Here is a 23381-nt window from a genome sequence, read left to right on the forward strand (position 1 = left end):
TGATCTCCCTGTGCTATGCCACTGCTTCCCACTAGCTAACTATTGGAAAACAGGATGGAGGTTCCATCTCTTTTTAAAAGGGTGTTTATATTAAATAAAAGTGATTCAAATTCTAGTTTTAGTGAAAATAGCCTACATTTTTACCAATTAACTTGATTGCTAAGTCCCAACAGTTAAAAATATGAGATCATTATATAATTCTCAGTATAGATGCCAGAAGTGCTTCATTTTTAATACCCTTATACTCATGAGGTAACACTTCTGTGTTTGAACATGTGTTTCAGAAGCAGTGGAAATTAGTTTTTAGTCATGAGGCCCATTACTCTTATCCTCACCTGTGCCACACCCACACACACAGCCATTCACAACATACACATGCTCACCTCTGTACACAGGCGCATGTATTGGTGGGTTAGCCAGCTGTAAGAGAGAATTTCCTCACAGTTCTTGCTAGCAGGTACTGGAAAATTCCCTCCCATAATGTCTTAGGAGTCTCCATTACCTGAAATGAATCAGGTGTAACCTTCTTTGAAGCCAAAAAAAAGTCCTAGGTTACCTTTAAAGCATGTCTTTAGCCACAGTCCTAACGTGTTGCCATCCTGAGTATGGTTTCTCTGAGGCGATACTTAAGGAAGTGCAGATGTGCAAAAGAAAAAAGGAAGTGCACATCTACCTTGGTAATAGGCTACCTAACCTAGTCACCCTCTAGGCAGAAGTAAAAGGGGAGGAAAAAAATGCCACTTCTGTGAGGCATTTGGGAGCTATTGTTTTACACATAGCAATTTTATTTGTTCTCTATAAATTATCCTGTCAGTATCAAACTGAGTCAGATTTCATCACACTACACACCTGCAATTAGTAGAGGACAAAGTATGCTACTAGATAGATGTAAACTGAATGTCATTACAATGGCAAAGCAAATGGTAACAGAATGTTTATAAAATTGTCTTTAAAAAGGGCTTTTTATTGTTGCATGTAATCATTACCTTTCCTGATGGATTCTGTCACACTAGCATGACTTATTTTAACCAAACAAACTCAGTTTTCCTGGCTTGTACTGTTTACATACTACTATATTCATCAAATAAGAGCACTTTTAGAATGCTTCTTTTAAAACTGATTTTCAGGTGAAATAACAGATTTTGAGCAGCTGGTGAGAAAAATCTAATGATTTTTGAGGGAAGGTGTTTAACTTACAGGTGTGACATTACCAGGGTAGGAATAATTTTTAATTTCTGTGACCAAATTTCTTTTAAATTTCATGTAAGATACATGTTTATCTTAAACAGAGTTAAGTTTCTTCTCAATTCAGTGGTATCTTTAGAGGCTAGTCTGACCAGAGCTGGAGTGTTTCTGCTGCTAGCTTCCTATACCTTCTGACCTCAGAGGCTGATTATTCCTCTGGCTGAAGAGGAGGCAAGGCTCAGACGTTCTAGGTGCTTCACGATATTAGCCAAGTCATCTCTGGAGGATCAAGTTGACAGGAGAGGGCAGGTTTGGAATTTTGCTGAATCTGTGACTGTTTGTCTAGGAATGCAGACACGGAGATGACTCTGGAGCGAGCAGTGAGTATGCTTGAGGCAGACCACATGCCGCCGTCCAGGATTTCTGCTGCAGCTACTTTCATACAGCATGAGTGCTTCCAGAAATCTGAAGCGCGGAAAAGGGTGAGCATATCATATTAAGTCTGATGTAAAACTAGCACACTTTCACATCTATTACAGTGATACTGCAAACTGAAACCAATTTTAATTTATTTTAATTTTTGAAAATCTTCATTGAGTTATGTCAATCGTAGCTCAATTTTTAAAATTAAATAAATAATCTTTATTGAGACCTTTTAATTTAAAAGGAAATATACACTGATTGCCAAAAAAAATTTTCCTACAATCCAGAAACTTAGAATGTAAATCACTACACATACCTCTGCCGTCTTTGTCTGACCTTTTAGAACCATCCCCAGAGATAATTGTTTGTATCAGTCTGTATAGTTTCAGATTTTTCTGAGAGAGAAAGGGAGTGAGAGAGAGAAAATGAGTGTACATTTTAGGCTATTATTTTCTATGTTTAAAAAAATATATTAAATGTAAGCAATGTGTTCCAATTTTTGTTTTCCTTAAACAATTTCTTTAACATATTACAACAATGGATAGCTTTGTACATGTATCTTCTGGCATTTCCACCAGTGTTGCTATAGGACAGATCCTCCAAAATGGAATCAATGTTCGTTTTCAAAAGTGGTACATTTGTGGGGGAAAAAAAATCATAGTTCAAAAAGGCATGCAGTGAAAAGTAAGTTTCTCTCCTACTCCAAACCCCAGTCTACCCCCCATTTCCCTCTTTCTCTCTCAGCCTCCCATTCTCATTCCTCCTCCCTCCCTCCTTCTCTCTTTGTCTCTCTCATCAATTTTGGGGTATCTTTCCAGAGATAGGTTATGCATGTAGAAACAATTATTGGATGGGTTGGTTGAATATCCTTTTTTGTTTAAAATAAAATCACAAATGGTAACAGGTTATTTATAGTACTCAGTACTTTATGTTTTTATCTAACACTATATCTTGGAAATCTTCAGTATTTATTAGCCCTACCTCATTCTTTAAAACTGCCACATAGATTTCTCTTGTATAAGTGCACCAATTTTGTTTGTTCAGTTTTTTAACAGACTTGCTAAGGTTCAAAATAACAAAGTTTTGACATATGTTTTGATACTGTGAAACCATCATCACAATCAATATAATGAGCATATCCATTACCTCCAAAGTTTCCTTGTGCGCCTTGGTAATCAATACATCCCACCCCTACACAACCCACTTCCAGTCCCAGGCAACCAGTGATCTGCTTTCTGTTACTATAGATAAGTTGAATTTTCTAGGTTTGTATATAAATGGAATCATATTAGTAAATATGCATTTTTTGTCTGGATTCTTTTTTTTTTTTTTTTTTTTATGGTACGCGGGCCTCTCACCATTGTGGCCTCTCCCGTTGCGGAGCACAGGCTCCAGACGCGCAGGCTCAGCGGCCATGGCTCAGGGGCCCAGCCGCTCTGCGGCATGTGGGATCTTCCCAGACCGGGGCACGAACCCGTGTCCCCTGCATCGGCAGGCGGACTCTCAACCACTGCGCCACCAGGGAAGCCCTGTCTGGATTCTTTTACTCAGCTTAACTTAAATCTTTTAAGATCCATCCATGTTGTATGTATCAAAAGATGTGTGTGTGTGTATGGCTGAGTAGTATTTTGTTGTATGGATACACCATAATGTGTTTATCTATTTACCTGTTGATGGACATTTGAGTTTTGGCTTTTACAAATAAAGCTGCTATGAACACATGTATACAAACAAATGTTTTAATTTCTCTGGGGTAAATTCCTTGAAGTGGAATGCCTGGATGATATGGTAGTTGTATGACTTTTTAAGGAGTTGCCAAACTGTTTTACAAAGTAGCTGTACCATTTTATATTCCCACTAGCAATGTATGAGAGTTCCAGTTCCTCGATATCCTAACACTTGACATGGTCAGTATTTATTAGAGCCTATAGGTTTGTAGTAGTATTTCACTGTGGTTATAATTTGCATTTTCCTAATGACCTGTGATGTTGAACATCTTTTCATTTGCTTATGTATCATCTATATACCTTCTTTGGTGAAATGTGTTTCCAGATCTTCTGCCCATTTTTTTATTTGGGTCTTTTGTTTTCTTATTGAATTCTGATATTTCTTTATAGATTCTGCATATAAATCTTTTTTCATATATATGATTTGGAAATATTTTCTCTCAGTTGTGTTTTGTTTTTTCATTCTCTTAACAGTTTTTAATTTTGATGGAGTCTAATTTATCAGTTTTTCCTTATGGGTCATACTTTTCATGGTGTATCCAAGAAATCTTTCTGTACTCCAAGTTCACAAAAATACTCTTCTATATTTTCTTCTAGAAGTTTTTTAAGTATAATATTTTATAGTTGATCAACAGTCCTTTTGGGGTTAATTTTTGTATATATTGCAAGATGTGGACCAAAATTCCTTTTGTTAAAATATATGTATATGCAATTGTTTAGGCAGGATTTGTTAAAAAGACTAGCCTTTTGGTACTGAGTTATTTTTGCACTTTTGTTGTAAAGGAATTGATCATATGCATATATGTGAGTTTATTTCTGGATTATGTATTCTATTCCATTGATCTCTGTCTATCTTTTTTTTTTTTTGCGGTACGCAGGCCTCTCACTGCTGTGGCCTCTCCCATTGCGGAGCACAGGCTCCGGACGCACAGGCTCAGTGGCCACAGCTCACGGGCCCAGCCACTCTACGGCATGTGGGGTCTTCCTGGACCAGGGCACGAACCCGTGTCCCCTGCATCGGCAGGCAAACTCTCAACCATTGTGCCACCAGGGAAGCCCTATCTTTATACAAATACCATACTGTCTTGATTACCATAGTTTTATATTAAGTCTTGAAATTAGGTAATGTTAGCCCTCTGACTTTGTTCTTTTTCAAGTTATTTTGGCTATTCTAGGTGTTTTGCTTTCCATTTGAATTTTAGAAATGAGCTTGTCAATTTCTATATTTTAAAAAACTGCTGGGATTTTGTTTTGAGGTTGCATTGAATCTGTAGATCAATATGTGGAGAATTGACATCTAAACAAGTCTTCTGACCTCTGAACATGGTATACTGCACCACTTACTTAGGTCTTCCTTAATTTCTCTCAACAGTGTTTTGTAGTTTTTACTCTAGAGATCTTTCATTCTTTTGTCAGATCTTTCCCTAAAGATATCATATTTCTAGATGCTTTTATAAATGGTCAAGTTTTGTTTTTCAATTTCAATTTTTTGTAGTTCAATGATAGTAGATAGAAATGCAGTTGATTTTTTTATATGTTGGTTTGTACCTGTGTTATTACCTAATTCACTTATTAGCTGTTGTAGCATATTTGTAGATTCATCACATTTCTACGTAGAAGGTCATGCCAACTGCAAATAAAGACAGTTTTGTTTCTTCCTTTCTAATCTGGATGACTTATATGTCTTTTTTTTTTTTAATTTAGTACTGGCTAGGACCTCCAGTACAATGTTAAAAAGAAGTGAGAGTGGACATGTCCTGTTCCTGATTGTAGGGGAAAGCATTCAGTTGTGCTTACACTATTAAGTCTGATGCTACCTGTAAGGTTTTTTTTTTGTTGTTGTTTTTTGAGGAATTTAATCTGGGGTATTTTTGTGGTTTTTCTTTTCTTGCTTTTTTTTTTTTTTTTTTTTTTTTGGAAGAAAGGGAAAAGGCTGATACTTTAGTATTTTTAACAACAGTTTTTTCCAGCTTTTTGTTTTGTTTTTTTAATTGAGATATAATTGACATATAACATTATATTAGTTTCAGGTATACAATATAATGGTATGATATATGTATATATTGTGCAGTGATCACCACAATAAATCTGGTTACCATTTATCACCACACATAGTTACAAAATTTTTTGTCTTGTCCTGAGAAGTTTTAAGATCTACTGTCTTAGCAACTTTCAAATATACAATACAGTATTATTAATTATAGTCATCATGCTGTACATTACATCCCCAGGACTTATTTATTTTATAGCTGGAAGTTTGCACCTTTTGACCCCCTTCACCCATTGCACCCTGCCCCAAACCCCCTCCCCACCTCTGGCAACCACCAAACTGTACTCTGTACCTATGATTTTCGGGTTTTTTTGTTTTATTTGTTTCTTAGATTCCAGATGTGAGTGAGGTCATAGGGTGTTTGTCTATCTCTGTCTGACTTATTTCACTTAGCATAATGCCTTTAAGGTCCATACATGTTGTTGCAGTGGCAGTAATTCCTTCCTTTTTATAGCTGAATAATATTCCACATATATATATTTACACACCACAACTTCTTTATCTATTCATCCACCGATGGACACTTAGGTTGTTTCCATGTCTTAGCTATTATACATAATGCTGCAGTCGAGTTTCCCTGGTGGCGCAGTGGTTAAGAATCCGCCTGCCAATGCAGGGCACATGGATTCGAGCCCTGGTCCAGGAAGATCCCACATGCCGCAGAACGACTAAGCCCATGCGCCACAACTGCTGAAGCCCGTGCACCTAGAGCCCGTGCTCTGCGATGAGAAGCCACCGCAATGAGAAGCCCGCACACCGCAATGAAAAGTAGCCCCCGCTCACCGCAACTAGAGAAAGCCTGTGTACAGCAACAAAGACTCAACACAGCTAAAAATAAATAAATAAATTTATTTAAAAAATAATAATGCTGCAGTGAACACGGGGGTTCATATATGTTTTTGAGTTAGTGTTTTTGTTTCCTTCAGATAAATACCTATAAGTAGAATTGTTGCATTATATGGTTATTTTATTTTTCATTTTTTGAGGAACCTCCATACCATTTTCCACAGTGGCTGCTCCAATTTACATTCCCACCAACAGTACACAAGGGTTTCTTGTCTTTTTGGTAATAGCAGTTCTAACAGGTGTGAGGTAATACCTCATTGTGGTTTTGATTTTCATTTCCTTGTTGATTAATGATGCTGATTAGTGACACATCTTTTCATGTGTTTATTGGCCATCTGTTTTCTTTGGAAAAATGTCTATTCATGTCCTCTTCCCATTTTTTAATCAGGTTGTTTGTTTTGATGTTGAGTTGTATGAGTTCTTTGTATACTTTATATACATAAAGTATATAAAGTATATATACTTTATATATATCCCTTATCAGGCATATGATTTGCAAATATTTTCTCCCATTGTATAAGTTGCCTTTTGTTGATCTATTCTTCTGCTGTGCCAGAAGCTTTTTAGTTTGATATAGTCCCACTTGTTTAATTTTGCTTTTGTTGCCTTTCTTTGGATGTCAAATCCAAAAAATCATCACCAAGACCAACGTCAAGGAGCTTACAGCCTATGTTTCCTTCCAGGAGTTTTATGGTTTCAGGTCTTACGTTCAAGTCTTTGATCCATTTCAGTTGATTTTTGTGTATGGTGTAAGATAGTGGTACAGTTACATTCTTTTGCATGTGGCTGTGCAGCCTCCCCAAAACCTTTTATTGTGTATTCTTGCCTTCTTTGTTGTAAATTGATCATAATGTGTGGGTTTATTTCTGGGCTCTCTAATCTGTTCCACTGATCTATATGTCTGTTTTTATTCTAAAATCATACTGGTTTGATTGTTATAGCTTTTTAATATAGTTTAAAATCAAGGAAGCATGATGCCTCCAGCTTTGTTCTTTTTTCTCAAGATTCCTTTATCTATCAGGGTCTTTTGTGGTTCTATATAAATGTTAGGATTGCTTGTTCTACTTCCATGAAAAATACCATTGGAATCTTGTTGGGGATTTCATGGAATCTGGAGATTGCTTTGGGTAGTATAGATGTTTTTAATGATATTAATTCTTCCAGTCTATGAACATGGAATGTATTTCCATTTACTTGTGTCTTCTTCAGTTTCTTTCATCAGTGTCTTATAATTTTCAGTGTACAGGTCTTTCACCTCATTGGTTAAATTTATTCCTAGGATTTTATTCTCTTTGCTGCAGTTGTAAATGGGATTGTTTTCTTAATTTCTCTTTCTGATAGTTTGTTATTAAGTATACAGAAATGCAACCGATTTTTGTATATTAGTTTTGTATCTTACAACTTTACTGAATTTGTTGATTAGTTCTAACAGTTTTCTGTGACATCTTTAGGGTTTCCTGTACATAATATCATGTCATCTGCAAATAGTGATGATTTTACTACTTCCTTTCTGATTTGATGCCTTTTATTTCTTTTTCTTGCCTAGTTGCTCTGGCTAGGACTTTCAATACTATGTTGAACAGAAGTGGTGAGAGTGGGCATCCTTGTTGCTTCTGATCTTTGAGGAAAAGCTTTCAGCTTTTTACCATTGAGTATGATGTTAGCTGTTGGTGTAGGTTTTTCATAAATCACCGAATCAAGTTAAATAACTTCCCTTCTGTCCCTAATTTAATAGACTTTTCCCCCCTCAGGAATGACTGTTGAATTTTATTAAATGCTTTTTATACATTTATTGAAATACTTCTCTGGTTTTAATTTTGCTAATACGATATATTACTTTGATTTTTAAATGTTACCCATTCCTATGATGAAACCCACCTGATCATGATATACTGTCACTTTTTATATTTTTGAATTAGATTTGCTAAAATTTTGTCAAGAAATTACAAAGCTAATTTACGAATGATATTGACCTGTAATTTTCTTTTCTTGTAATGTCTTTGTCCAGTTTTAGATTGAGGGTAATACTAGCCTAATAGAATAAATTGGAAAGTTTCCTCTTCTCTTCAATTTTCTGAAAGATTTTGATGGGACTTGGTATTATTTCTTCCTTAAATGTTTGGTGGAATTCACCAGTGAAGCTATTTTGATCTTAAGTCTTCTTTGTGAGAAGGTTATTAACTATAAATTTAATTTCTTTAACTGATATGGGGCTATTTGGACTATTTATTTCTTCCTATTGCGTTTTGGTAGTTTATGTCATTCAAAGACCCAAGTCTTTGTTCATTTTATCTAAGTTGTTCCAGTGCTCTTCATTTCTTTTTGTAGGTGTCATCTGATGTCATTTCCCTTTGCCTGAAGAATTTTTTAAAACATTTATTATAATGCAAATCTCCAATTAACTATTTCAGCTTCGAATATCTGAAAAAGAATTTCATCTTTGCTTTTGAAAGTTATTTTCACTAGTAACAGAACCCTAGGTTGATGGTGTTTTAATTCCAGTACTTGAAAGTTGTTGCGCCATTGTCTTGTCACCTGCATTGTTTCAGACAAGAAATGTCCTGTCCTCCTTATTTTTGTACTGTACATGATGTGTCTCTCCCTGCCTACCCAAGCTGCTTTTAAGATTTTATCTTAATCATTGGTGTTGAGCAGTTTGGTCACAATGTACCTTTGTGCAGTTTTCTGTAGGCTTCTTAAGTTCATTAGACTTCTCAAATTGTTGATTCCTGCTTTTCATCAAATTTTGGAATTTTGTTTGGGAAATTTTCTTCTGTCCCACCTTTGGGAACTACAGTTACATATATATTAGGCTGCTTGAGGTTGTCCCACAGCTCATGCATACTTTATTTTTCTTTTTTAGTTGGTTTCTTTTTTCTGTATGTTTCCTTTTGGATAAATTCATTTTCTATGCTTTAAATATACTAAAATTTTCTTCTGCAATGTTTAATATGCCATTAATCTCATTCAGTATATTTTTTACTTCGTAAATTATAGTTTTCCTCTCTAGAAGTTAAATTTGAGTCTTTTTATATCTTCTGTGTCCCTACCTAACATGTTTCATCTTTCCTGAAGATTTCTGAGCGTAGGGAAGACTGTTAAAATAGCTGCTTGAATGACCTTGTCTGTTAATTCTAACATCTGTGTCCATTCTAGGTGGGTTTCATTTTTTAAAAATTTATTTTATTGGGGCTTCCCTGGTGGCGCAGTGGTTGAGAGTCCACCTGCCGATGCAGGGAACACGGGTTCATGCCCCGGTCCGGGAGGATTCCACATTCCACGGAGCGGCTAGGCCTGTGAGCCATGGCCGCTGAGCCTGCGCGTCCGGAGCCTGTGCTCCGCAGCAGGAGAGTCCACAACAGTGACAGGCCCGCGTACCGCAAAAAAAAAAATTTATTGAAGTATAGTTGATTTACAATGTTGTGTTAATTTCTGCTGTCCAGCAAAGTGATTCAGGTATACATATATGTATTCTTTTTCATATTCCTTTCTATTATGGTTTATTACAGAATACTGAATATAGTTCCCTGTGCTGTACAGTAGGATCTTATTGTTTATCCATTCTATATATAATAGTTTGCATCTGCTAATCCCAAACTCCCAATCCTTTCCTCCTCTACCTCCCCCTCCCACTTGGCAACCACAAGTCTGTTCTCTATGTCAGTGAGTCCATTTCTGTTTCATAAGTAAGTTCATTTGTGTCATATTTTAGGTTCCACATATAAGTGATATCATATGGTATTTATCTTTCTCTTTCTGACTTACTCACTTAGTATGATCATCTCTAGGTCCATCCATGTTGCTGCAAATGGCATTGTTTCATTCTTTTTTATGCCTGAGTAGTATTCCATTGTATCTATCACATCATCTTTATCCATTCATCTGTCAGTTGTTTCCATGTCTTGGCTATTGTGAATAGTGCTGCTATGAACATAGGGGTACATGTATCTTTTCAAATTATAGTTCTGTCCAGATATATGCCCAGGAGTGGGATTGCTGAATCATATGGCAACTCTATTTTCAGTTACTTGAGGAACTTCCATACTGTTTTCCATAGTGGCTGCACCAATTTACATTCTGAGTGGGTTTCATTTGATTGTTTTTACTTCTCATTATGGATAATATTTTTCTTCTTTGCATGCCTGGAAATTTTTTATCGAATGCCAGGTATTATGAATTTTATCTTGTTGGATGCTGGACATTTTTATATTTGTAGATATTCTTGAGTTTTCTTCACAAACTCAAGGATACAATTAAATTACTTGAAAACAGTTTGACTCTTTCAAATCTTGCTTTTAAGATTTGTTGGTGGGACCAGAGCAGCATTTATTCTAGAACTAATTAGTCCCCACTTCTTAAGGCAAGACACTTCTGAGAACTCTACCCAATGTACTATGAATTATGAGGCTTTCTGGCTGGCTAGTGAGAACAGGCCCTGTTCACGGGCCTGTGTGAGCATGAGGAGCAGTAACTTTTTTAGGCAGTTACTTCCCTGGCCTCAGGCAACTTCCTCACAAAGATGAACTGATTAATACTCTACTGAATACTAAATGCAGGGAGGAGTAACAGTAAGAAAAGAGCTGCACAGAAAGAGAACTCCTGAGATCTGCAGAGGGTCCCCAAACACTAGCCTCTTTGTTCTTCTTGGATTCTTCACTCTTTCTCCTCAGCTCTGCTTGTTGAATTCCACTTAGGTTTTCCCAAATCGCACCACAGCCTGGGAACTCTCTCTAGACTGTGATCTGAGGCAGCAGTAGGGCTGTCCTTGCTTGTTCTCCATCTCTTAGGGATCACTCTCCATCATTGCCTCATGTCCAGTTATTGAAACTATTGTATGTTTTGTCTGGTTTTTAAAATTGTTCAAATGGTAGGTAAATCCAGTCCTCATTACTAGTGAGTCACTTTTAATTTTGATAAATAGCCTCCTATAAATCTTCCCCCAAATTATACAAATTTACACTCCCACCAGCATGTTGTCAAAGTGCCTATTTACATGCACCATTACTACCACAAGATATTATTCTTTTTTGTTCATTTTTGTTAATCTGATAAGGAGAAAGAAAGGTATCTCTTTATAGAAGAAATTCGCTATTTCTGGAACTCAAGACGAATAACTGATCAGGTAATCAGAGTTACAGAGAAATTCTTTTAAAAAATTATACACACACACACACACACACACACACACACACACACACACTTACAGAGTTTGTCATTGTCTTTCGTACATAAACTATGCCGATTATGTTTCATTTGCCATTTTTAGTTTTTTTGGAGTGAGATGAGAACTTAGTGGCCCTTATTCATCTGAGTTCATATCCTTCTAGATTCTTATATTTTTACCTAGTCTTTCAGGTTAATTTCTTCCACAACCAATTACAGAGCTTTTTAAAGCTCTTCACCTTTATCTAGTCTTTCTAAAGCATTCAAATTAGTTTTCAGAGACACAGAGCTTTTTCAGAATAGGTAAGTAAATTACATAATTACAATAACAAGTATAACTGACATAAATGCATTGGGTAAGAAACCTAAGTTATTCTTGGTAAACTAGAAGAAATAAGAATGCAAAGACCAACATATACTAACCTACAGCTTTGATAGTACTCAAAATCCGTGGATGTCACAGAGGGAAGAGAGAATGTGATTAATCCTGCAGATCAGTTAGTAAGTCAGACAAATGAGCTTCCACTAATTTTTTTTCACTTGCATTTCATTAATTATTCATGAAGATGAGCATTTTTTGATGTTTTTCTGACTTTGTATTTATTCAGTCAGTTGTCATTTTTTAATTCATTGACTATTTTTTCTAAGACTTGTTTCTGTTTCTTTTTTAAAAATATTTATTTATTTATTTATTTATTCATTTATTTTGGTTGCACCGAGTCTTAGTTGTGGCAGGCGGGCTCCCCAGTTGCAGCTCTCAGGCTCCTTAGTTGCAGCTCACTGGCTTCTTAGTTGTGGCATGCGAACTCTTAGTTGCGGCATGCATGTGGGATCCAGTTCCCTGACCAGGGATCGAACCTGGGCCCCCTGCATTGGGAGCGCAGTCTTACCCGCTGTGCCACCAGGGAAGTCCCAAGACGTGTGTCTGTTTCTTAATTATTTGTAAGAGTTCTTTACCTATTATGCACGTTAATCCATTGCTACATATGTGACAGTGTTGTTTCCTAACTTTGCTTATGATATCTTTCATTGTGCATGATTTTAAATTCTTTTCTTTCTTTCTTTCTTTATTTTTGGCTGCATTGGGTCTTTGTTACTGAGTGCGGGCTTTCTCTAGTTGCGGCAAGTGAGGGCCACTCTTTGTTGTGGTGCACGGGCTTCTCATCACCGTGGCTTCTCTTGTTGCGGAGCACAGGCTCTAGTAGTGTGGGCTTCAGTAGTTGTGGCATATGGGCTCAGTAGTTGTGGCTCGCGGTCTCTAGAGCACTGGCTCAGTAGTTGTGACACACGGGCCTAGTTGCTCCGCAGCATGTGGGATCCTCCTGGACCAGGACTCGAACCCGTGTCCCCTGCACTGGCAGGTGTATTCTTAACCACTGTGCCACCAGGGAAGTCCCTAATTTTAAATTCTTATGAAGTAAATTTGTCAATATTTTTCTTCATGATATCTGTATTTTATGTATTGCTTCAAAAGACCTATCCCATCTATTTTACTTTTAAAAGTTATGTACGTTTTGGGTATTTCTCACTGACCCTTTGCCTATGTTTATTCCATGGAAAAAATAAGTAAGCATTTTTATTTATTTATTTATTTTTTATTTTTTTGCGGTACACGGGCCTCTCACTGTTGTGGCCTCTCTCATTGCGGAGCACAGGCTCTGGACACGCAGGCTCAGCGGCCATGGCTCACGGGCCTAGCCGCTCCGCGGCATGTGGGGTCTTCTCCAACCGGGGCACGAACCCGTGTCCCCTGCATCGGCAGGCGGACTCTCAACCACTGCGCCACCAGGGAAGCCCAGTAAGCATTTTTAAAAATAATATATTTAGCTAGTAATAAACCTTCTTTATACACAAATCTTTTTTTATTCCCAATTTTTAAAACTCAGCATTTTTATACATGCTTTCATTTTATAATGTGGAATTACATGAAATTTTCTCTTGTTACCCAAGTTGGGCTAGATTTCCACTATCCCCTAAATTACTAATTTGATTGTAAATACCATTTTGCTTGCATATAGGATTAAACCTATGCTTGCCTTCTTAGCTCTTATTCATTGTAATAAAGCTAGAACAAACACTAGTTTTAAAAGTAATGAAACATGAAAACTATATGAAACCTATACATGTATATGCTTGGTAGAAAATCTAAGAAGTGAAAATATAACCCAAGGGCATTAACAAAATCCCATTAATATTAAGAATGGTACTATAGTTTTTTAATGTTATTTACAAAAAACAGTTACAGTTTGAATATAAAGATCAAAATTTTAAATCATAAACTTCAATGGCAACTTTTCGGTTATTATTTTATTTGATTAAGACTCAGCATTTAACACTGTCAATCCCTCATTCCTTTTTGAAACTTTCTTCTTTTGGCCCCAGAGTCTCCTGGCTCTTTTTCCATTTATCTGGCTCCTTCAGGTTTCCTCTGTTTTAAAAAAAAAAAATTATCCTTAACCTGTACCTTAAATGTTTATGTTCCCTAGATGCTTTCCTGGGACTTTTCTTATTTGACACCATCTCCTGACCCACCTCATCTACTCCTCTGGCTTTCACTAATGTGTAATCTGAGTGCTAATGGCTCACAGCATCTCCAGACCTTACCTTTCCCTGGGTTCCAAACCACATGTCCGTCTATTTGCTAGACATCCCACTGAACTCAATATCAACTTATCTAAAAATGAACACATTATCTTCATTGCTGTTTTTTCTCTACTGTCCAGTCAGTTCTCCTTCTAAACTTGTTCTTTCTGCTGGGTTGGCAGGTAGGGCATGTGGTGGTTTAAGCATTGACTCTCAAGAGTAGCCAGGGGCTGGGTGTGAATCCCAGCAACCTAATTACCTGGGTGACCTTGGGCAAGATATTTTACCACTCTAAACCTCAGCTTTCCTTTAAACTGGAACTAACAGTCCTACTACAAAGAGTTGTTGTGAGAATGCAATCAGATAATCATACAATGCTTGCCCTGAAATAATAACTCACTCCTCTGTGAGTGGTAGTTCACCCAGGTAGTTTGACACCAAAATAGAAACAGAGACTTTGAACCTTCTTTCTTCCTTACTTCTCACGTTCATGCAGTCTTCAAGTCCTATTAAGGCTGCTTTTAAAAGTGTCCTGGGGACTTCCCTGGTGGTCCAGTGGCAGAGAATCTGCCTTTCAATGCAGGGGACGTGGGTTCAATCCCTGGTCGGGGCACTAAGATCCCACATGCCACGGGGCAACTAAGCCCGCACGCCACAACTAGTGAGCTCACGCGCCTCAACGAGAGAGTCAGCATGCCAGAAACTACAGAGCCCATGTGCCCTGGAGCCCGCGCGCCACAACTGGAGAAGAGAAAACCTGCATGCCACAACTAAAGAGAAGCCCGTGCACCACAACGAAGAGCCAGAGCACCACAACACAAGATCCCACATGCCTCAACAAAGATCCCGCATGCCACAACTGAGACCCAACACAGCCAAAAAATAAATAAATAAATATTTTTAAAAGTGTCCTGAATCTGCCTACATCTTGCTCTCCCTAATCATGATGCTGATCCCTGTTACCATCATCCTTTTAATCCAGCTGCCTCCTAATTAATCTCTCTGCCTCCATTCTTATCTACTCCTAATCCCAGTCTCTTCACAGCATCCAGCAAGACCTTTCCAATATCTGCCCTGCTTGCCTGCAATATAAAGGACAAATCCCTTAATTTAATCTGCAAGACCCTTCTTAAGCTGGTTTTGTTTCCATGCCTGCTTCAAATCTCATCACCGAAGCGGTGACTGCAATAACTGTCTTGCAAAATCTTATTGTAAAACTAATACAAACTCATTATAAGAAATTTGAGAAATTAAGAAAGAAAAAAGGAAAAAAGCCCACAGTCCTTCTATTGTTATCATTTGGTATTGCTCTCTGATTTTTTTAATGCATACATGTACACAGCTGTCATCAAATTGAATATGTAGCTTTGTTTATGGGGATGTTTTGTTTTTAAAAAGCATGCCTAAATACATGCTTGTTGTTTAAAAAAATACAGAGTAGCATGCCCCATTCATACATTATAACCTCACCATTTCTCCCAAACCCCCTAGTTTCATTCCCTCCTTTATGTCTGTGAGCAGAAATGCATTAAATATTTTATTCAACTTTTTCAATAACATTGCCCCAAGCATTTTCTCATAACATTAAAAATATTTTGTAAAGTGGTGGTCCCTGGTGGTCCAGTGGTTAGGACTCTGCGCTTCCACTGCAGGGGCACGGGTTTGATTCCTGGTCGTGCCACTGCATGGCCAAAAATATATATATATTGTAAACTTCATTTTAATGGTGGCATATTAATGGTCATAGTAGTAGCTATGATGTGTGGAGTAACTACTCTGGGCCTAGCACACTGCTAATGTTGCACAATCCCCATTTGACTGATGAGGGAACTATATGACAAATAAAATGTCAGTTCAAACATTGCTGTGCCTCTCCTGTGGACACCTCAGTATTATGGATATGTGACAATTAATCATTAACCAGTCTTCCCCCATCTTTGGACATTTATGCTTTCTTATTTTTCCATATTATAAATAATTTAGTTACTATTATCATGTTAGTCCGTGTCTGCATTTCAAATTATTTCCTAATGAAGTTTACTAAAAGTGAATATGTTTGAAGTTTTTGACACATATTGACAATTGCCTTCCTGAAAGGTTATACCAATTTGCGAGGAGTGATTAATTCTAATGGGAGGGAAGGGAGAGAAAGAAGGTGACACTTCACAGAGGAGGTGACATTTGAGCTGGCTTATGCAGGATGAGTAGGACTTTGCCGGAAAAAGCAGGGTGAGCAGAGCATTCCAGATAGGAAAGGAACTGAGAGCAAAGGCACCAGGCATGAGTGAGCCAACAGAGTTTGTTCCCTCAACTTATTTGCCACCAGAAACCCTCATCATTTAATTCTTCTAGAGTTGGCAGGGAAAAGAATCAGAACAGTCAAGGAGAAAGTTAAAATTCTAATATGCGATTTTGCCCTTTCACATATTTAGAAGCCATCTCAAATGAAGCTTTTTTTAAAGTTCTGAGATGTTTGTGTTAGTCTGGTTGTTTCCTTTCCCAAAGGGGGAACAAATCCCATGAGGATTCAGTATAACAAACATATGCAACCTCTCTGGTCCCACCTGTTTCCCTGAATTCAGAGGGGCAAGAACAGTGCATTTAACGTTGGAACTAATATGAATAGGAGTCACTACCAACTGCCCTAGTTATAAGCAATGAGCAGAATATTACCAACTTCTTGTATTTGATATGATATATATCTATTTGATAAAATGGATAAAGGTAACTAAAATCTATTTTTAAATGTGAGGTAGGTGCCAGATACTAGGAGGTCACATTCTACAGTGAGCAGAGCTGTAGCTGGATTTCAGCATTTATCTGAGTATCAGGTGTCTGCAGTTCCTTCTTTCCAGGCTGGAGCAAGTGCTGAAAGCCAAGGGGATAAAGGTGACAGGGTAAGGGAATGGGTTAGAGTGCTATTAGCAGAAGACAGCCATTCATGCCACCCAGGCAGGGCAGTAGAGGCTTGCACTAGCCACTTCTCACTCATGCTATCATCACAGCTGGAAATGCAATTTAGCCAGGAGGCCATTTCACATCATATTTTGAAGAAGGCAACTTATTAGTTGTAAATTAAGTAATGAAATATTTCTATCGTCTAGCTGCCATTTATGAAGTCTAGAGCGTATGAATTCAACCATCATAAAACCTAACTATGAAATAGAAGTTGACAGAATTAGTGAAAAACATGAGTTACAGGCTGTTTTCAAATAAGTTGTGCCTTTCTGCTTTTAAGGAAGTGTAATAATAGGAATAGATGAAGTGATCAAATAGATGATCTGCTGGACCAGATCTTATTGATAGCTATCATTAGCATTTTCATACAAATACATTAGAATGGCTTTAGACATAGCCAGTCTTCCAGTTGTCTCCTGTTCTGCAAATGTCTCCTCTGAAGGGAGCCAAAAGTGGAAGTATTCTTCCTTACTGCTGCCACTGAAGCCTTAAAGGGACCAAAAGAGTACTTTCCTCTTAAGGTTCTTGCAAGTTATTGATTAGAGAATGTATATAAAATTCTTAACACTATGCCAACACCTCCTAATGATAGAAGTGGGAGGAAGAGTTGTTATTTTGTTAGTATTGTGGTTATTATTATGTTTATTATTTTTACTAGATTATTTTACAACCTTGACTTTTATTCCTGACTTGCTAGTCTACTCCCCAGTCCTAACAAAGGAAGATGTAAGATTGGAAGACAGTGTCTTAAATTCCATTTGTCTGTCTATGAGAGACATAGAAAATGTGAAATGTGCCACTGGACCAGGTGTGCAGCTCTCTCCTGAGTGGGAACTGTCGTGCAGTTAGGGCATCATTCATAAGTGATGAACATCATCTGAATGGGAAACTTATGCTCATTCACAGCAACTTAATTCCTAAAAATGTCTGCATTAAGATGGTGAAAATGACTGAGATCTTTACCAAAAAGCTCTTACCAACTTAAAAAAATTTTAATCAGATGCTAGTGGAAGCCTCTGAGAAAGAAAGCCCTCAGTCTGCAACTTAACATTTCTCTTCAGCAATGCTGCATCCTCCTCCTGATTTCTTTAGATAACATTTGCAGCCTAAAACACAAAGTCACTTTATTCAGACTCATTATTTGGCCTCTTCTTAAACAGCCTTAGGTTTCAGAATCAAAACCTTCTATTTTTCTTTTTTATTCCTAGTTCTGACCCTCTGGTTCTTTCTCTAATATCATGCCCTTTCTTGCATATGTGTATAGAAGAAATATTTTTAAAATAGCACATTAGGGCTTCCCTGGTAGCGCAGTGGTTGAGAGTCCGCCTGCCGATGCAGGGGACACGGGTTCGTGCCCTGGTCCGGGAGGATCCCGCATGCCGCGGAGCGGCTGGGCCCGTGAGCCATGGCCGCTGAGCCTGCGCGTCCGGAGCCTGTGCTCTGCAACGGGAGAGGCCACAACAGTGAGAGGCCCGAGTACTGCAAAAAAAAAAAAAAAGAAAAGAAAAGAAAATAGCACATTAAAAAGCGTAAAGTTATGTTATTTACCTAAAATGCTTGCATAATTTATTTCAGTGTCTTTAAATACTGAAAGCAATTGATCATAAAAATAGCTTGCACTCTTCCAATTATAAAATAAACAAGTCATGGGAATGTAATGTACAGCATGGTGACTGTAAAAAGTTTCTAAGAGAATAGATCTTAAGAGTTCTTACCACAAAAAAAATTAACTATGTGTGGTGATGGATGTTAAATAGACTTATTATGATCATTTTACAACATGTACAGATATCGAATCATTATGTTCTGCACCTGAAACTAATATAATGTTATATGTCATTTATACCTCGATTAAAAAAAAATAGCTTGCATTTAAGGTTAGTTTTGCATTGCTACTGCAGTTGCCATGGTAAATGAATTTTTATTTCTACTGCTGATGGGAGTGATTTCTGTTATTTATATTGACTGTATAGGACTTCCCTGGTGGCGCAGTGGCTAAGAATCCGCCTGCCAATGCAGGGGACACGGGTTCGAGCCCTGGTCCGGGAAGATCCTACATGCCATGGAGCAACTAAACCCGTGCGCCACAATTACTGAGCCTGCACTCTAGAGCCCACGAGCCACAACTACTGAGCCCACGTGCTGCAACTACTGAAGCCCGCGTGCCTAGAGCCTATGCTGTGCAACAAGAGAAGCCACCACAATGGGAAGCTCACGCACTGCAACGAAGAATAGCCCCTGCTTGCTGCAACTAGAGAAAGCCCATGCACAGCAACCAAGACCCAATCCAGCCAAAAATAAATAAAATATTATTTTGACTGTATAGTTCTGTCCTGGAAAAAATTCGTGTAATATAATATTCTTCCATAAAACTTTATTTCTCTGATTCCCAGTTCTCTTCATCTTCATTATGATTAAGGCTTTTATTATTCAACTCTTTCTATCCACTTATCACTTATTCAACCCTTTATCACTTAACTTTGCCCTTTAATTTTTTCATAGGTTTCAGTCTTAATTTCGCAGATTTATTCTAAGCTCCTTGATGAGAGATACTGCCTTAGAGCAGGGGTATATTGTACACTGGAGTCCCAGGTTGTGCCACACATTGATTGGTGGGAGTTATCAACAAAGTCAGTGAACTTCATCTGTTCATTCATATTACATTGAAGATTTTTAATGCCACATCAAAATTAATAAATATCTGAAATATGCATCTCCTTCTTCCCCAGGTTAACCAGCTTCATGGCATCCCCAAGCTTCTACAGCTCCTCAAAATTCAGAATGAAGATATCCAGCGAGCTGTGTGTGGGGCCTTGAGAAACTTGGTGTTTGAAGATAATGACAACAAATTGGAGGTAGCTGAACTCAGTGGAGTACCTCGGCTGCTCCAGGTGCTGAAGCAAACCAGAGACTTGGAGACTAAGAAACAAATAACAGGTAGTGCTTACTGACTATTACAGGGGGTAGCACAGTGCACCCCAGCCAGATGTGTTAATATCATCTGTTTTTTTCTGAGGTTTCCTGGAACAAATGATTGATGGGCTCATTGTTATCTGAGAGGGCTTTCAAGGAACATTATTACTGCTAGCTTAGACCCCAGATTCAAGTCAAGTTTGAATTCCTTTTTTCTGAAGTGGAAATGATTCTGAGGCTTTTGGTTAATATTTTTAGTTAGAAGTTCTATGCAGCTTCCATCACCTGGACCTCTCTCAATACAAGCTTCCTCGCTTACCTGTCCCTCTACACCCCCAAAAAAGAAAAAAGCATGACTGGATATGTTTTCCAGTTCTCCATTTTATATTTTTACTCAAATACTGATTTGGAAAAATAAATATCTCCCTTCTGTGCATGGATTGGAAAACTAAAATAATCAGATAGAACTAAACTAACGGTTTTGGTAATTCTTGAAGCATGGAGAAAGGAGGACTAGTTTCATTTAAATGAATAGTACGTATGATAGAAGAGAAGATAGTTCATTGAAAATGAAATGAAAATGGTTCATCAGCTCTCGGCTAAAGCTCCATGAACACATTACAGAGTGCAAGAAACATTACTGAGTGTAATCATCAGTAGTATTGCCTTGGGGAAACTTTTAAGTATCTTCAGTGTCCCAGGTAGTAGACATTTTTAATTTATTCTCACAAAAACCTTAGGTTTTGGGGTATTTTTAGGTATTATTGGCTACTAAATCTCAGTTTTACGGATGACGAAACTAAGGTCCAAAGAACTTAACCCTTTCTAATATATCATATAAAAGTTTTTTTAATGATAATAGTTGACAGTCTTCATACTTATTTAAAAGAAGTACTCCATAAATATTGTTTAAGTTGAACTGAATATATGTTGCACTTTTGCCATCCTTTATTATACAACAGTATTCTTTTTTCTATAAAAATGTTGTCATTATATCCTCTCTATCCATTTATATCTCAAAATATCACATTTTTCTATCTCAATATATTTTAATTTTATAAAACTATATGAAGGGTTGCACCGTACTACCCTTCTGCCAGCATGCTGTCATGTCCCATGAGAGATTTCCTTTCATATCCATGACTTATATTAAAACACCTACAGAAATTAAGAGTGATATCACTTATTCATTCATTCATTCATTCAGCCAACATTTAGAGGGCAGGCTCAAGTACCAACCAGGGTGAATCACAGTCTAGAGAGGTTGTGAATTTTATTTTCCATCTACTAAAACGTGAACAATTATGTGATGGTTGGCATTAAAAAAAAACAAAAACAAAAAAATAGCAACCAAACCTCATGTTTAGAACCTAACATTTTCTTTATTAAAAAACAGTTATGAACCACGAAAGAGAATCAAACAGATTATTCTGTTTTACACTCAGAAAAGACTTCATGAGGAGATATATTTCACTGTGGACCTTAAAAGAGATTTAGGCTTTGGACTAGCGTTTTGAAGGAGAATGAAAGTTATTCCCAGCAAAGTGAAAATCACTAGCAAAGCAAAGAAGCTGCTGGTCGTTCACAGGAAACTTGGGTAATAGAGTGATCGAGGTTAGGGTGTGTGGTAGCCAGAAATGTTGGGAGGATGTGTGGCTCTGTGTCAAGGAAATAATCCATTGTTTATGAACTTCCTCTTCTCTTGTGTAGGAAGAAGGAAGCTAAGGACAGAGAATGTTCTGTGGTATTGATGCCACAGAAACCACTGTCTTCTTTAGATAATCTACTGAGGTGACAAATGGAGTTTGATTGTGCAGTTCCCAGGATTTCTAGTATAAGCTAAACATCCCTACCAGAAAGTGTTCATTACATATTAATTGAATTGAGTTGATAGTTGAATGTTTGATACAAATCCTACTAAATAACTTCCTTTAGCTCTATTAATGGAAGTGCTAAATAAGTGCTTTTTGGGCCTCAAAATAAATTGTTGACTAATTTAGACATGTTTATATCTTTGTTTAGAAACACAAAATGACACAGTAGAAACTAACACAGCATTGTAAAACAACTATACCCCAATTAAAAAAAAAACAAACCACAAAGTGAGTAACCATATATGTGAATCTTTTCTTGTCTATTTTGTAAACATCTTTTTATTGAGCCTCTATTACATGCTAGTCATAAGCTTAGGCTTTCCATTTTTTATCTCTGTTCTTCCTGACAGCTCCATAAGGTATGGTATTATTGACTGTTTACATATGACCAGTGTGAGGCTCAGGGGGTTGAGTTGCCCAAGGTTGCACAGCTAGCAAAGAACAAGGCCAGATTTGAACCCAGTATTATCTGGGTGTTTTGCTGTATCAAAGTGGCTCCCACCTACTGTTTTGGGGGCAAAGAATGACTCATTTTTACACTTCTTTAGGAAGGGGCTTTGTCTTTGAGATCTTGGATCAGAGAGCTCTCCCTTGCTCCTTTTTGGCCCTTCCTCTCTCTCCTCTTGCCACTGCCTTGATTCAAACCCTCTTCATCTCTCTGGTCTACTCTTGCAGTAACCTTGTGCCTGGCCTCTATGATTCAGTATTGCACATTCCCAGTCTGTCCACCACTCTGCTTCTGCAAAAAAAAAAAAAAATCATTACGCACGTTCTTTAAATGTATAATTATTTTATTCTGCATTTGTAATGGTGCAGTAAGATACCTTGAGTTTATTTATAGTTTTGAATAAATGGCCTTTGCTATAATGTGATATTCCAGGTAAGGCTTAACAGAAGTTAGGTGAAAGGAGGAGTATGTCCATGCAAGGGAAATTGCAAAAACATATTCCTCCTGCTCTGTGATAATTTTGAAAAACAAGTTTAAAAACAACCACTTCTCCTCCTGCTCCTCCTTGAAGATTTAATCATAAAATTTACAAGTTTTGCTACTAAACATTATACAGATTTAGTTAAATAACTATATTTCCAGTCCTAAAGAGCAATATTAATAAAACATGGGTTTCAATATCTATTAAATCCCTTTACTAGGTAGCTGCATTTTGTAGATATCAATTGGCAATAAGTTCCTAGATAATGCAGTTATCATTATCTTTCTTATAATTGCTAATTATTCAAAGTATATCCCTTACCAGAATCCAGTTCCCCTTCTTTTTGGCTAGAATGAGAGCTTAGTGATAGAAAATTACAGACAGAACAGCTACAACAGAGAACTATAATAATAGAAATTTAGGCACTATGATTAAATTGACCGGAAGTTAAAGGTGAAACAAATGAAAATCCAAACCCTAAATATAATACAGTATCGGGGAATATAGAATCTAATCATTGAAAGGGACATCTATTTAGTGTCATCTAAACCATTAATTTCCCAATGAGAGAAATTGGAATCATATTTAAAGTATAAATTCCTGGAATTCATCCTGGGAGTCAGGCTTAGTAAGTTTGTGGTGTGGCCCAGGAATGTGTGATTCTAATTTGTCACTGGGCTCATTTGGTGACTGCTAGTCTCTTCAAACACTCTAGTTTTAAGATTAAACC

General features: G+C 37.3%; 1 protein-coding gene across 1 annotated transcript in view; it reads left to right on the forward strand.

The window, feature by feature from the left end:
* PKP2 (plakophilin 2) overlaps positions 1-23381 on the forward strand; it is an 83839-nt gene that overhangs the window by 19932 nt on the left and 40526 nt on the right. The window contains exons 4-5 of the mRNA XM_019935366.3: positions 1532-1667; positions 19665-19872. Coding sequence (XP_019790925.1) covers positions 1532-1667; positions 19665-19872 — 344 coding nt within the window. The remainder of the gene's footprint in view (positions 1-1531; positions 1668-19664; positions 19873-23381) is intronic.

Source organism: Tursiops truncatus, chromosome 11 (genome assembly GCF_011762595.2).
Source record: "Tursiops truncatus isolate mTurTru1 chromosome 11, mTurTru1.mat.Y, whole genome shotgun sequence".
Classification (NCBI taxonomy): domain Eukaryota; kingdom Metazoa; phylum Chordata; class Mammalia; order Artiodactyla; family Delphinidae; genus Tursiops; species Tursiops truncatus.